Source organism: Lytechinus pictus, chromosome 3, assembly GCF_037042905.1.
Source record: "Lytechinus pictus isolate F3 Inbred chromosome 3, Lp3.0, whole genome shotgun sequence".
Taxonomy (NCBI): domain Eukaryota; kingdom Metazoa; phylum Echinodermata; class Echinoidea; order Temnopleuroida; family Toxopneustidae; genus Lytechinus; species Lytechinus pictus.
The window spans coordinates 4,959,331-4,973,279 of record NC_087247.1 but is presented as its reverse complement, the minus strand read 5'-3'; the positions used below and the strand labels follow the sequence as shown (position 1 = coordinate 4,973,279).

Sequence of the window (13,949 nt, the reverse complement as noted above, 5' to 3'; positions counted from 1 at the left end):
ACAGAAAATTAGACATTTTAATGCACCACTCTGAAGTGCCATGTAGGTTATACATGTACATGTAATTTACAATGCTAATAAGGTAGACTTAACAGTCAACAGTTTAAACAAATATGCCTAAAAATCATGGCATTACAAATGTTCTGTATAACTCAGGCAATAACTTATACTTATACACAACCCTGTGATTTTTGCTACCACTGACATTTTCATATTGATCAACCAAATAATATTTCAATATTTGTTATTTGTGACATATAGCACTTTAAATGTTTGAGAAATTCATAACAATCAGGAAAAACAGACAAGATCTTCGGATAGAAATCAAGATTTCAATATGAGGGGAGATTTCTAACTGCCTTATTCTGATCAATAGCATTCATCATTTGAATGCATAAATTGCTATCTGTTTTTACTATGTTAATACTAATGCCTTACAACAAAACCAATGATGAGAACTTATTCAATTACAGGTAGATCATTTGTGACATCGCATGACAGCCAAACGGTATGTTTCGGATGTTTCGAGTATTGAGTAATGGTATAGGGGCACTGTTACCGCTTGTGCAGTAAGGATGCCTGACGAGAATTCTTCTTAAAATTCACCTAAATATTACCCAGCTTGAGAAATTCAAAGAACAATTAAAAACCCATCTCTCTCAGAATGTTTAACTTAATCACATGTAGGTCCAATCCATGTTTAATATTTTTTTATGTTATGTATAATCATTTGATGTCTAATTTTTAAATTTACAATTCTAACCACATTTCTCGCTTTCCTCACGCATAGAGACCTGTAGGTGTTATGCGTATTTAAGAACTGTACTATTATTATTATTATTATTAAATCTAGCTGGAGGAAAGTTTAAGTGGAGGAATTTGTAAGTAGATTTGTTGTCAAGCACTTAAAGAATAATTTGGTATAAAGTATGGCAGCCAAAAGACAGTAAGATCTAGAACTGAGAAAGAAAAAATGGCTCCTGCAAAGAAAGCACTTACTACCACTGATGCTAGATGCCAATGGACTCGCAGGCTGATGATCTCGACAGTTGTAACACTTCATGGTAATGTACATTAATTAACAAATCATATTTCAACCAAGTTTGCATATTTGGAAAGTCCTCTTGATTTAATTAATGTAGTTACTGTGAAAATGCCACAGGCTCATTTTGTGACAACTGTGTTCTCCAACCCATTCAATAAAAGAATACTGTATGCATACCATACCTTATTTTATGTCTCTAACCGCCCTTTCACACGGTAAAAAAAATTGTTATTTGAATGATGATTCCAGTGAAAAATAAGGCTTATGACAAATTTTTAGCACGTGTGAAACCATGATTAGAATCACGAATGCTAATCACAATCACAAATTCAAATTCTACTCCGGAGGTGAATTCCACTTAAGTTTCACTCAAATTACAGTTTTCGAGTGAACGTGTGAAAGGTCCAATGATTCTAAAGATGAATTGCAATCATCATTACAATGATGATTCAAGATTAATAATGTGTGAAAAGGCCCACTGTTACTTCAAGAACTTTTCTTCTTTTTATCATTTGACGAACAAAGTGAAGTTCCTTTTCTTTTTAGATGGAGACGTTTTGTATAGATTGCCTACCTTTGAAGTGTTGATCTTGATGATAAGGGTGTTTCGGGTTGTCCTCCAAAGTCACCCTCTGTCAAAGCTAAGGACGGAACAGGGCTCTGACCGTCACCACTACCACCGTTCATGTTTATATCGGTCGTTTCAGGTCTTTCTGCTTCTAGAATGGTGAACAAAGGCATGATAGTACCAAACAGAAATAAAGAAGATGTTTAATTGTTTAAATAGTGTTGAAACACTTTACTATCGATTCTTAATTCTATTTAATTTCATCACTGAAAAGGTATCTTGCAAAGAATTTCATTGCCACTGTGTGCATGTAGGATTGTGACTCCATTTCTTTCCTGTACTTAACCATATCATTTAATTCAATGGATTAAAAATCATAATCAAATTATTAAAACCCCTGTAACTATTGCTAGATCAAATGTTTGCACCATCATATACAAGCCGCTTCTTGAATACATGCTCTCAGATTACAGGGTAACACATGAATTTCAGAATACATATATTTACACTTGAATATTTGATATTAGACAGGAAAGGAAAATTTGTTTCCATGTTTTCAAAATATATCACAACTTAAAAAAAAGAAGATAAATACTGCATTTACTTGCACTTCAAAATATATTTTGGTACATACATGTACATGTCCAAAAACCCTCAGGTACATTTACAACAGGGCTCCGTCTTAAAGAATTGCGATTGATCTGAACAACCACGGCTATGGAAAGCCAGCAACATCAACATCTAAAATACATTTTTATTTAAAAAAATTTCTAGACATGATGTACATTCATACATCAATCATTTTCTTGACAATTCAGTGTGCTTCTGTTTTCAAAATACATTGTGCAAATTTCCTGAAGAAATTGTGACATTGATGGATTTCCATATAGTTGACGTTGATTGGATTAATCGCAACTCTTTGTGAGATGGGGCCCTGGTAATAAAAGCCTGTATTTGTTAACATGAACTTATACCTGATATGCTCCTCATCCTTGACTGATCCTTTCTTTCATTCTCCCTAATACTGTGTACTTGTAAAACCTGCATTAAGAGAAAGGAAAAGAACAGGAATGGAGGGAGAGAGAGGGGGGAGAGGCAGAGATCGGAGAGATGAGAGGGGGCAGAAAGAGAGGATGGAGAGAGAGAGAGAGAGACAGACAGAGAGAGATAGGGAGAGGAAGGAAATACCTGAAATGAGCTTTTCATATCACCTAGCAACCAGGCTCAGAGTGGTGACACACAGTGATACACGCCTGTGGTGTAATTTGACAGCTTTAATAATAAATGTCATCTATAAAATTAATTGGTTGCCATATATAGCTGAATCGTAATATTAATGATCATAAAAGTTTTTAAAAATCTGACACGGACTGCCTGCTACAGCATGGAGAATCAATTGAGCAGAAATGTCCACCTACAATGTACATGTACCAAAATAATTAAACAAACTGCAAGGTTGGTCAACTTGTACCATGAATGTGCATGAAAACAAAGTGCTAGTATTTCAATTGCTTTGCTTGCTTTATTCATTAAATCTAAGACACGGATTATCGTACAATATTCATTTTATTCTCTGTATCTTTAATCATTTGTGGTATTTCACAATTATAATTTCACTACTCTTAAACATTACCAAAATGTCACGTGCATGGAGGCCATTGATTGTTGCACATGAAATTGATCAGTATATACCAAAAATCAGACTGTAAATTTCACAAAAATTTTATAAAGAAATTAAACAATTTATAATCATGAATTTATGCACTGTACACAAAAAATAAGGAGAAATAAGGTCATGAAACCCACAAAATATCAATCTTTTTGTGTTTTCATTACAGATAATCTGAATGATTAATGATATTTGCTGTCGATCCAGACCAGTAAATGAGATCATTTGAAAACTCAGGCTATTGGAGACTCATGTATTCTCCCCGGGGGGGCCACTTACATTGACGAGTGGATACCATACGCGACCAAAAAAACACGTAAAAAGGATGTCTTTTTCAAGATAGGGCACGTTACGTACGTAACGTGACAAGGGTGTCAAAAACACAAAAATAATGAAAAAAGGGTATCTATTTCGCTAGGAAAGTTACGTGTTTAGGGTCAAATTTGTGGGGATGATAAAACAAAATTAAAATGTTTTATAAAGGATGTCCTTTTTGCCCCAACACTACGTGTTTAGAGTCCGATTTGCGCGAGGTGTGGAATGGGGTCGTACTAAACCAAATGATGTGTAAAGGTAAAACCGACGACCCGTGACCCGTGACATAACAATAAAATATGGCTGTACTTGTTTAGGGGTTCATTTCAGGGAATACTTGCCAAGAGTATCGTTTTGTTTACAATACTTGTTAAGGGTACTCCGTAGGGTTTTGCACGCCAATACTTGTTAAGGGGTGCATTTTCAATATATGGAAAATACGTGTTTAGGGTGCTTTTCGAGACCCCATGGTCGCGCATGGTATCCACTCATGAATGGAAGTGGCCCCCCCCCCCGGGGTATTCTCAAGAAATCTCATGATGCTGGTTTCTAAAAAAAAATAGGCCAACTCAGATTTTCTTTTTATTGAGTTAGTCAAGAAGTCAGAGCTTTTCCAGAGAGATCTCAAGGAGAGTACATGTCCTTGAGAGGATGGCAAATATTTGGCACTTGTCTGCTTTATTACGAGCATGAAGATATTCATGACGTCCTCTGCAACAACTTGCAGCAAAACTCTAATCAAATAACAATATCCTTTCTTGTTCATTTTGAAAGGGAACCAACCACACTGCAGAGATAAAGGAGAGAGTAGAGACATGGGGAAAAGAGATACAAAAATTATGAGGGGGAGGGGGGGTGGGGTTTATTGTAACCATGTAGAGAATAAACAACCTGATATTTTGCTCAATTTCTTTTTAAAGTTCTGACTGACAGTGGCACATAATACACACTGAACACTGTACGTGAACAGTAGGGGAGACCGGGGTTAGTTGGAACATTTTTGACAAAAATGGCTGTAAAATCCAAATAGATTTTATTCGAGAAACAATCAATATATCAGCTTGAAACATACACTACTCAAAAAAAGTTAAGGACCACTTTTTAAAACGTACATAAAGATTTTATACAAGGTGTTTTATTTCTGGAAATACCTCAGTACAACTGTCCTAAATGTCCTTAAAGGAGAATGAAACCCTTGAAACCAGCTGAATCCATATCAAAGAGAAAAATCAAAGAAACATATTGTTGAAAGTTTGAGGAAGATTGAATGAATAATAAGAAAGTTATGAGCATTTGAATATTGAGATCACTAATGCCATGTAGATCCTCCCATTGGCAATGCGACCAAGATCTGTGATGTCACACACGTACAACTCCCTCATTGCTTTAGTACTTATTTCACTTATATTCTCACTTATATAGAATCTATCACAAGGTGAGGTGTTCTCTTTATGAGAGGACAAGTACAGAGGTTTCACAACATTATATCATTGATGAATCGTTTGTCATATGATTAGAATGAGCAAAAAGAGATGTTTTGGGGTATATTTTCAGTGTCAAAAAGGGGAGAGTTGTTCATCTGTGATATCATAGATCTTGGTTGCGTTGCCAATAGGAGGATCTCCATAGCATTAGTGATCTCGACATTCAAATGCTCATAACTCTTCTATTGCTAGTCCTATTTTACTCAAACTTTTGTTGATCTTATTCTTTGATTTTTCTGCTTTCACAAAAGCTAACTTGCTCCAAGAGTTTCATTCTCCTTTAAACACGCTGTAATCAATTTCACGCATGGGTGGTTTCAGTTGTTGCACAATGTCTCTCGCATCACTGCACATCCTGAAAAGTGGGCCCCGAGGGGTATCAGCTACCGACATGAAGTGGTAAAAACGAATGTCTGAGTGTCTTTCAGGCAGTTCAGTAACGAGTGTGACCACCTCCTGCAGCAATAACGGCTTCACAGCGCTGTCTCATGGAGCTGATGAGGCGATTGATGTCTCTGACGTCCAGTGCATCCCATGCAGCCTCCAGAGCCACACCCAGCTGCTGCAGTCCAAGTGGATGGGCTTCGAGCTGCTCGAGACTCCTCCCCATCATGTCCCAGACGTGCTCTATCGGGTTTAAGTCCGGGGACCTTGCTGGCCACTCCATACGCTCAATCCCCTGGCCCTCAAGGAACTCGGTCACCACCCTAGCTCGGTGGGCACGGGCATTGTCATCCATGAAAATGATGTTTTGTCCCACATTTTCTGCAAATGGCACCACTATAGGTTCAAGGACCTCATCCCTGTACCTCACTCCTGTCAAGGACCACTTTTTAATGTGTGTATACAATTTTCAAACCGGGTGTTGTATTTCTAGAAATACCCGAATATGGCTGTCTTGAATCTCCTCAAACACCCTGTAACAATTTCACACATGGGTGGTTTCAGTTGTTGCATGATGTCTCTCGCATTATTGCATATCCTGAATAGTGGGCCCATTGTGAAGTGGTACAAATGTGGATTCAAATGCATTTTCTGTCTTTAGTCTCTACAATCAACAAATTGCTGACAAGAGCAATGCCAAGATACAGCTGTCCAGGATACCATCAAACACAATGAAATCAATTTCACACATGCAGTTCTTTCATGTCTCTTGCATCATTGCAATGTGCCCGTACAAAAGTGGCTTCGAAAGCATTTTCTGTCTTTAGTCTCTACAATCAACAACTTGCTGACAATAGCAATGCCAAGATACAGCTGTCCAGAATGCCATCAAACACAATGACATCAATTTCACACATGCAGTTCTTTCATGGTGTCTCTGGCATCATTGCAGTGGGCCATAAGACAAGTGTCTTCCAAAGCATTTTCCGTCTTTAGTCTGTACAATCAACAACTTGCCTACAACAGCAATGCCAAGACACCACCTAAGTGAAACAGATGTAGCCAGAGCCCTAGGGATGCTGGAAGCTGGCCTCAGTCAGCGAAGAGTAGCCAGAATGATGGGCGTGTCACACAGTGTCATTAGCAGAGCAAATCAAAGACACCGAGAGACAGGGCTATACTCCGAGAGACCCCGCAGTGGCCGACCAGTTTCGACAACCCCTAGAGATGATCGCTACTTGACGAATCTCAGCCTCCGCAACCGCTTTCACAGTGCACGCCGCCTCAACAATGACTTCGCTGCAGCAACTGGAGTGATTGTTTCCACTCAAACAATCCGTAACCGACTTCACAGAGCCAATATGCATGCCAGACGGCCAGCTCAGTGTGTCCCACTCACCCCTGCTCACAGAAGAATTCGTCTCAACTGGGCCCGGGAGCATGTCAGATGGACCAGACAGCAATGGCGTAGAGTTCTGTTCACAGATGAGAGCAGATTTTCCCTTGACCACAATGATGGACGTTCGAGAGTCTGGAGGCGACCAGGAGAGAGATTTGCAGACCCCTGTATTGCAGAACATGACCGTTATGGGGGAGGCAGCGTCATGGTGTGGGGAGGCATCACCTACGCCAACCGTACTCGTCTCTACGTGGTCCCAGGGGGAGCAATGACAGGAGTGAGGTACAGGGATGAGGTCCTTGAACCTATAGTGGTGCCATTTGCAGAAAATGTGGGACAAAACATCATTTTCATGGATGACAATGCCCGTGCCCACCTAGCTAGGGTGGTGACCGAGTTCCTTGAGGGCCAGGGGATTGAGCGTATGGAGTGGCCAGCGAGGTCCCCGGACTTAAACCCGATAGAGCACGTCTGGGACATGATGGGGAGGAGTCTCGAGCAGCTCGAAGCCCATCCACTTGGACTGCAGCAGCTGGGTGTGGCTCTGGAGGCTGCATGGGATGCACTGGACGTCAGAGACATCAATCGCCTCATCAGCTCCATGAGACAGCGCTGTGAAGCCGTTATTGCTGCAGGAGGTGGTCACACTCGTTACTGAACTGCCTGAAAGACACTCAGACATTCGTTTTTACCACTTCATGTCGGTAGCTGATACCCCTCGGGGCCCACTTTTCAGGATGTGCAGTGATGCGAGAGACATTGTGCAACAACTGAAACCACCCATCCGTGAAATTGATTACAGCGTGTTTAAGGACATTTAGGACAGTTGTACTGAGGTATTTCCAGAAATAAAACACCTTGTATAAAATCTTTATGTACGTTTTAAAAAGTGGTCCTTAACTTTTTTTGAGTAGTGTATATCTAAGGGCTTCAAATGTACCCCATAAAATTTTAAACTCTATTATGGTTACTGAAAAAATCCACCTTGAACAAGACCATCACAAACGTTCAAACTTACCCCAATACGGGGTGAGTTGGAACATGGTATGGGGTAAGTTGGAACACTGCATGGTCAATTAAGAATTATACTAAAACTACTTAAAACTGTAATATTACATGGTTTTTAGCCTATTTGCTTTATTTTTTTTAAGTTCAAAATATTTAAAGACATAAGTGTGGATATGTTGAACTTTATGTTTTCAATTATACAGCCACTCACGCAAGCAGACTTCAAATGTACCCCATAAAATTTTTAACTCTATTATGGTTACTGAAAAAAATCCACCTTGAACAAGACCATCGCAAACGTTCAAACTTACCCCAATACGGGGTAAGTTGGAACATGGTATGGGGTAAGTTGGAACACTGCATGGTCAATTAAGAATTATACTAAAACTACTTAAAACTGTAATATTACATGGTTTTAGCCTATTTGCTTTATTTTTTTTAAGTTCAAAATATTTAAAGACATAAGTGTGGATATGTTGAACTTTATGTTTTCTAATATACAGCCACTCACGCAAGCAGACTGTGTAGTAGAATTCTGCATATTTGGGTGCGTTTGATTTTACATGCAAATAAGTGTACTATCAGCAATTTCATGTACTTCTGCACCAATTTACAAGACAAAAATTAATTGTTTATATCTTTTTCATTAATTAATTATGCAAATAAGCATATGAAATTTGCACTAAATTTGTTTTTTTTAATGTTTTTGCCTTTAACTCTATTTATTAAGCTAGTAGCATGCTAATTTTTGGTGAGAGTATCAATTTTCACATTTATAACAAATATACACCAAAAATTGCAAAAAATATAAGATCTTATGTATTTTTTGTTTATTTGTATTTCTTTGTTTTTTCCGACGAACTTTGTCGGGACTCTTTTGCGATTATAAATAGCATAAATAAATCTATTTGAACCAACAAAAGTAAAAAAAATTGAACATTTATGACTATTGGTTGAAAAACACAATTTGCATTGACCTCGTACATGGAATCACGTTTATGAGCAACTTTGGGTCCGACATGCACGTACACAATGTTGCGTAATTTCGAAAGCGCGCACACAGGCATCGCAAATTTGGTCTCAAATGATGCGCAAGACTTGAAAGTAAAAAGTCAGAGAGCAGTGTATTAAAAAAAATTCGCAAACGGCGTAGTGACGAAATTTCTCGAGGGGGGGGGCTCAAATTGACCCCCCCCCCCCCCAGTTTAATAAGGGTTAATATTGCATTAGGGGCCTACAAAGCTACAATAGGCCTTAAATGCACACTCAGACCTAACTAATAAACAAAACAAGCATGTATACAATACATGTTCAGAAGAGTGTGAAATACTTTATATATTTTTTTCTCATATCCAATGTTTTTATTCATAATTATGTTTGGGGTAAGTTGGAACATGTTCCAAATAGCCCCTTCAATTTTGTTCCAACTAACCCCGGAGGCCCATTTTACGTTTGTAAGCTTACAGCACAAAAAAGGGACTTCAACATGGCATATCAATAACCTCATTTTGTAGCTTGGTACAAGTGTCTATTATACGCCCAAACTGGCCAACTTGATCTATAAACTTCTCTGAGATAATAAAACATTTCTGAAAGAGAAAAAAAATTACTCAGAAGGTCAACAACAAAAAAATCCTTTTTAACTTCACCAGGCTTGTTGCACATGTGTTGTCTGTAATATGGTGGATGGCTGTTGATAATGACAATAAATTGAGGGTAGTATTGCAGAAATTTATGTAAAGACGTTAAAGAAAATTACAATGTTTCAACTTACCCCGCGCGTTCCAACTAACCCCGGTCTCCCCTACATATCATTTTTTTTTTACCTCCATGGTACATTGTAAGCCTACATGAGAGTTGTGACTCTCAACTTTATACAATTACCCATTCTTAACTATACAGGTGGGTGTTTCATAAAGCTGTTCATATAAAGTTAAAAGCAACTTTAAGAACGATTGGTGAACCTTTCTTACGCGCTAAATAATCACAAATGAACATTTAATGGTGAATATCATTAACAACTAAAGGGCAAGTCCAAGAAAAGGTAACCGTAGAAGGCAAAATTTCATCTTTAATTTAAGAAGTTATCTTTGGTGGGGGTGAGAAAGCCCAAATGTTGAATTTTAAAATTTCATTAAGAAAAATTTGATAATATGCATATTTATGCTAATTTGGGACACCTAATTTGCATAATTGGTATAATGGGCGTTACGTATGGGACAATTCTAAAAACTCATAGAAAATAAAAACAAAACTTGCGAGATTTAGTCATAGGTGGGACATGGACCCCCTAACATCTTATTACTTTGGGGGGAAAAAAGTGGTGTCATCTAATTAAATATGCAAATTAGGTCTTGTCCAAGAATGGAATGTCCCATACGTAACATTTTGAGGATGTTTTTTTAAGTTATTTCTCATAATACAATACTTGTATTGTTGCATCTCTGGGAAGTTCTAATTTATTAAGTATGAAAATGTTATACCACAAAAAGTTTCAAAAATATATTTTACTTTTTAATTAAAAGTTAATTAAAAAATTGTTACGTATGGGACAACATGTTACGTATGGGACATTTACACACAATGTCAATGGGGAGATTTGTGTACAAAGTGAATGGAGAATAACAAATTTCAAGAGTGCTCTAAAAAGTGATTATTTACCTTTTCTTCATTTTTTAAAAACTGATTTGTTTTGAATACTGATTAATGAAAACAATAGAAGCGAAAAAATCGTGAAAATTGAAAAATGTGAAAAAAATAAAAAACAATAGAAATATGTAAGAAATACATGAAACCATGAAAAACAAGAAAAAAAATGTTGGAATGGCTAATTTCCTTTTCAGTCATATCAAATATGTCTCAATAAAACATTTTAAAAGAAAAAAATCATTTTGTTATTTCCATATATTGAATTATTTCAATTTTTGAAATTATGGGGAAAATTGTGTACGTTCTCTATGGGGACAAATTGTCCCATACGTAACATGTCATTAATTTGTTTAATTAGAGTCTGTAATTAGAGGGTTTTGGCTTATGACATGAAACTTGCCTAAGATATACTAGAGTGTTGTGAGTTCTATCACACTTACCGGTAGTTACAACTTGTAACTACCGGTAAGTGTGATAGAACTCACAACACTCTAGTATATCTTAGGTTACAAGTTGTCAAATGAGAATACTTTCAGAGAACTCTCAACTTGAAAAAAATGTTCTAAAAATTGTCTTTTTTCTGCATCCCATACTTAACAGCACATCTTTTCTCCCTAAAAGGTCAAGGTCAAAGTCATATGACACAATTTTTTGCATGATTATTCTTCTCCTAGATGTCTACCATCATGAGGGTATTCAATTTAATCAAAGTCATTTAACACTATTTTTCAGGTCATTAAAGCCTCTGAAATGTCCCATATGTAACGTGCGCGAATTCTTGGACTTGCCCTAAAAAGGATCACCAGTCGTTCTTAAAGTCGCTCTTAACTTACAAACAGCTTTATGAAACGGCCCCAAAGAAAGATGTGATGGTTCAGTTGATATCAATGAAAAAGCTTAATGTGTGCACAAGTTATTTACAAAAGCCCTTCTTCTAATTGCTGTTCAATAGATCTCTTTTAACCCCCAGGCAATGCAAATAAAATTGGCACACATTTAACAATTGAACTTGCTTTCCATTCCATCCAGTTTGAGAACAGAACAATTTCCAATTGAATGCATTTCCATACAGCCTTTACCACCAGCATGCAGTGACTAATCGAGAGATCAACACTTCTTACAGTACATCATCATCATCATTATCACTGTCATCATCAAAATTCTTATCACTAACATTATCATCATCATCATCATCATTTTTCATTCATCCTCAAACTTATCTTGTCTCTCTTTTCCTCCTCTTCCTCCTTCTCCTACTATTCATCTTTATGATTCATCCTTAAAATTTATTATAATTATCCTCTTCATCCTGATCACAACAAACATCATAAATTGGATTAAATAAACTTATAATCAACAAACTATTATTAAAAGAAAACTGTTCAAAGAAATTACTATGCAATCTCTCATTGTGATAACTGGTTTATATATTCTATAATAGAGTGGAGCCTCCCTTGTCAGTTGAAAAAAAATCAGCCTCCATAGAAATTCATCTACATCAGTCTGAACCCCCACCCCCTTTCCAAAAACAAAACAAAACAAGTAATACAACCCAGTTTCTTGTATGTCTTCTTAGCAATGATGCAGCAGATGGCTTCATGACATTTGCTCCATTCTAAATTCCACACACTAACTGAAAAACCAACTTCAACCCTGGGTTTAACACTATATACCCGTCTCAAAAACCTAAACCTAACATAAAACCCTATTGCAACCCTAACCCTACATCTTAGACGAAATAAAGGCCGGGACAATTGTCGCAGGTGCAAACGTTGTGTCAGCCAGCGGATAGATGACTCTTGCATGCACAAGAACAAGAATGTCAAACCAAAATACATTCCCTGTTTATGTGTCAGGATAATAAAATGCAATTAAATATTAATGTGAAACCATCAATTCAACAATTTCTTTCTGTTATAAGAATCAAATATATACAAGTGTAAAAATCACTTTTCTTTCTCGGATATTAATAGACTGATTATCATGATTAACTACCTAGAAACAAACATATTGATGTTTGTTGTAAACTAAAAAAATATATATGGTTGGATGAAACACATAGTAAATTTAAATTTGACAATGAGATCAATTAAAATAGGCCTACACTTTAATTCATTGTTAACTTCATCTTTATTTATTGCTGATGAAAACGTATTCTGTTTACTCACCAACTGAACAAATGTTGTCACTTTCATACGTTTGAAGATTTCATTATTCCTATATCTGTAATCTGGAGAAAAAAATACAAAGAGTTAAATAAGAAAATGTTGGCTGTGTAAGTATAACACAAGAAAGTAAGGAATTGTTAATGCAGAATGTAAAATGCTTTAACAGCATTAGAAAATTCACACAGATATAATCTCTTGAGCTCAAACAGAGTCTGAATCAGGAAACCATGACAACAATGCATACATCTCAGAACACTTAGGCACTTATTGTGACATCACTGTCAACGGTAGTCATTATGAAATATGAACCATATCCAAGTGATCACTATAGATACAGGCTTCCAAATTTGGACCTTTTTTGAATAAATCCAACCATGATAAGCCGATCGCAATCGTCACCGCATTGCAACCATCTAACCTATAATGATACTTCAAGATTTATAAACGATCATTGAATGATCAGAAGATTTTTAGTAAATTGGCAGCAAAGGCTGGGTGCTCATCCAAGCACTTACCACATTTATTCTTATCGAGAATAATGCTAAGCCTTAGCTTTGTCCTCGCCTTCCTATTCGTAACATCTTTCTGGACTTCACGATGAGTCAGATCACCTGCTCCTATGTACTTGTCCCGAGGACTCCTTGGACTAATCATCGCCATGGTAACATTTGATTTTAACACCCGCTGGAATAATCACTGTGTATTCCGAAAGCTTGGATCAATTAATAATGATTTCACTGCCCTTCATAGACTCGAAAATACAGAGTCAGTTGCAAATCTTTCCCGTAGATCTACAGTCTTGTAAAGGAAGAGGTTCGGGGGATACCTTCATGAAAGTCTAATCTTCAAGAGATGCTATTTTCCGCCACAGACAAATTGAACATGCAGATAAAAATGATGCTCTGTGAGCTTTTCCAAAACTCCAGACAACATGTGCCAGACATCAGAACAGTTTATAAATAAGTCCTGATCAATTCAATGCTATATCCAATGTTAGCATCCTGTCAGTCAGAGAATCGTTCACATACTTTCACAAAATATAAATGTCCTGAACATCCAGCTTATTTTGAGAGTGTCAAAGAATATTGATTCCTGGAAGTCAAGACAGCTGGAAAAAGTGAGAGAGATCGATGCCGAATTGTCAAGGGGAAAAGCCAAAAGCTCTTCTTATAATCCCCTATAACACCCTCATACAGGTAGTTTTATAGTGAAGTTTTGGTCTCCAAACGGCGGCGCTGGAGCATAACAGGTAAAACCCAT

The 13,949-nt window shown here is 37.0% G+C and overlaps 1 protein-coding gene across 1 annotated transcript in view; it reads right to left on the bottom strand.

The window, feature by feature from the left end:
• Positions 1 to 1,615: 1,615 nt before the first annotated feature.
• Positions 1,616 to 13,949, bottom strand: part of LOC129257958 (centrosomal protein of 41 kDa-like) — a 22,240-nt gene continuing 9,906 nt past the window's right edge. The window contains exons 4-6 of the mRNA XM_064097910.1: positions 12,626 to 12,751; positions 2,646 to 2,654; positions 1,616 to 1,764 (exon numbers count right to left, since the gene is read on the bottom strand). Coding sequence (XP_063953980.1) covers positions 1,616 to 1,764; positions 2,646 to 2,654; positions 12,626 to 12,751 — 284 coding nt within the window. The remainder of the gene's footprint in view (positions 1,765 to 2,645; positions 2,655 to 12,625; positions 12,752 to 13,949) is intronic.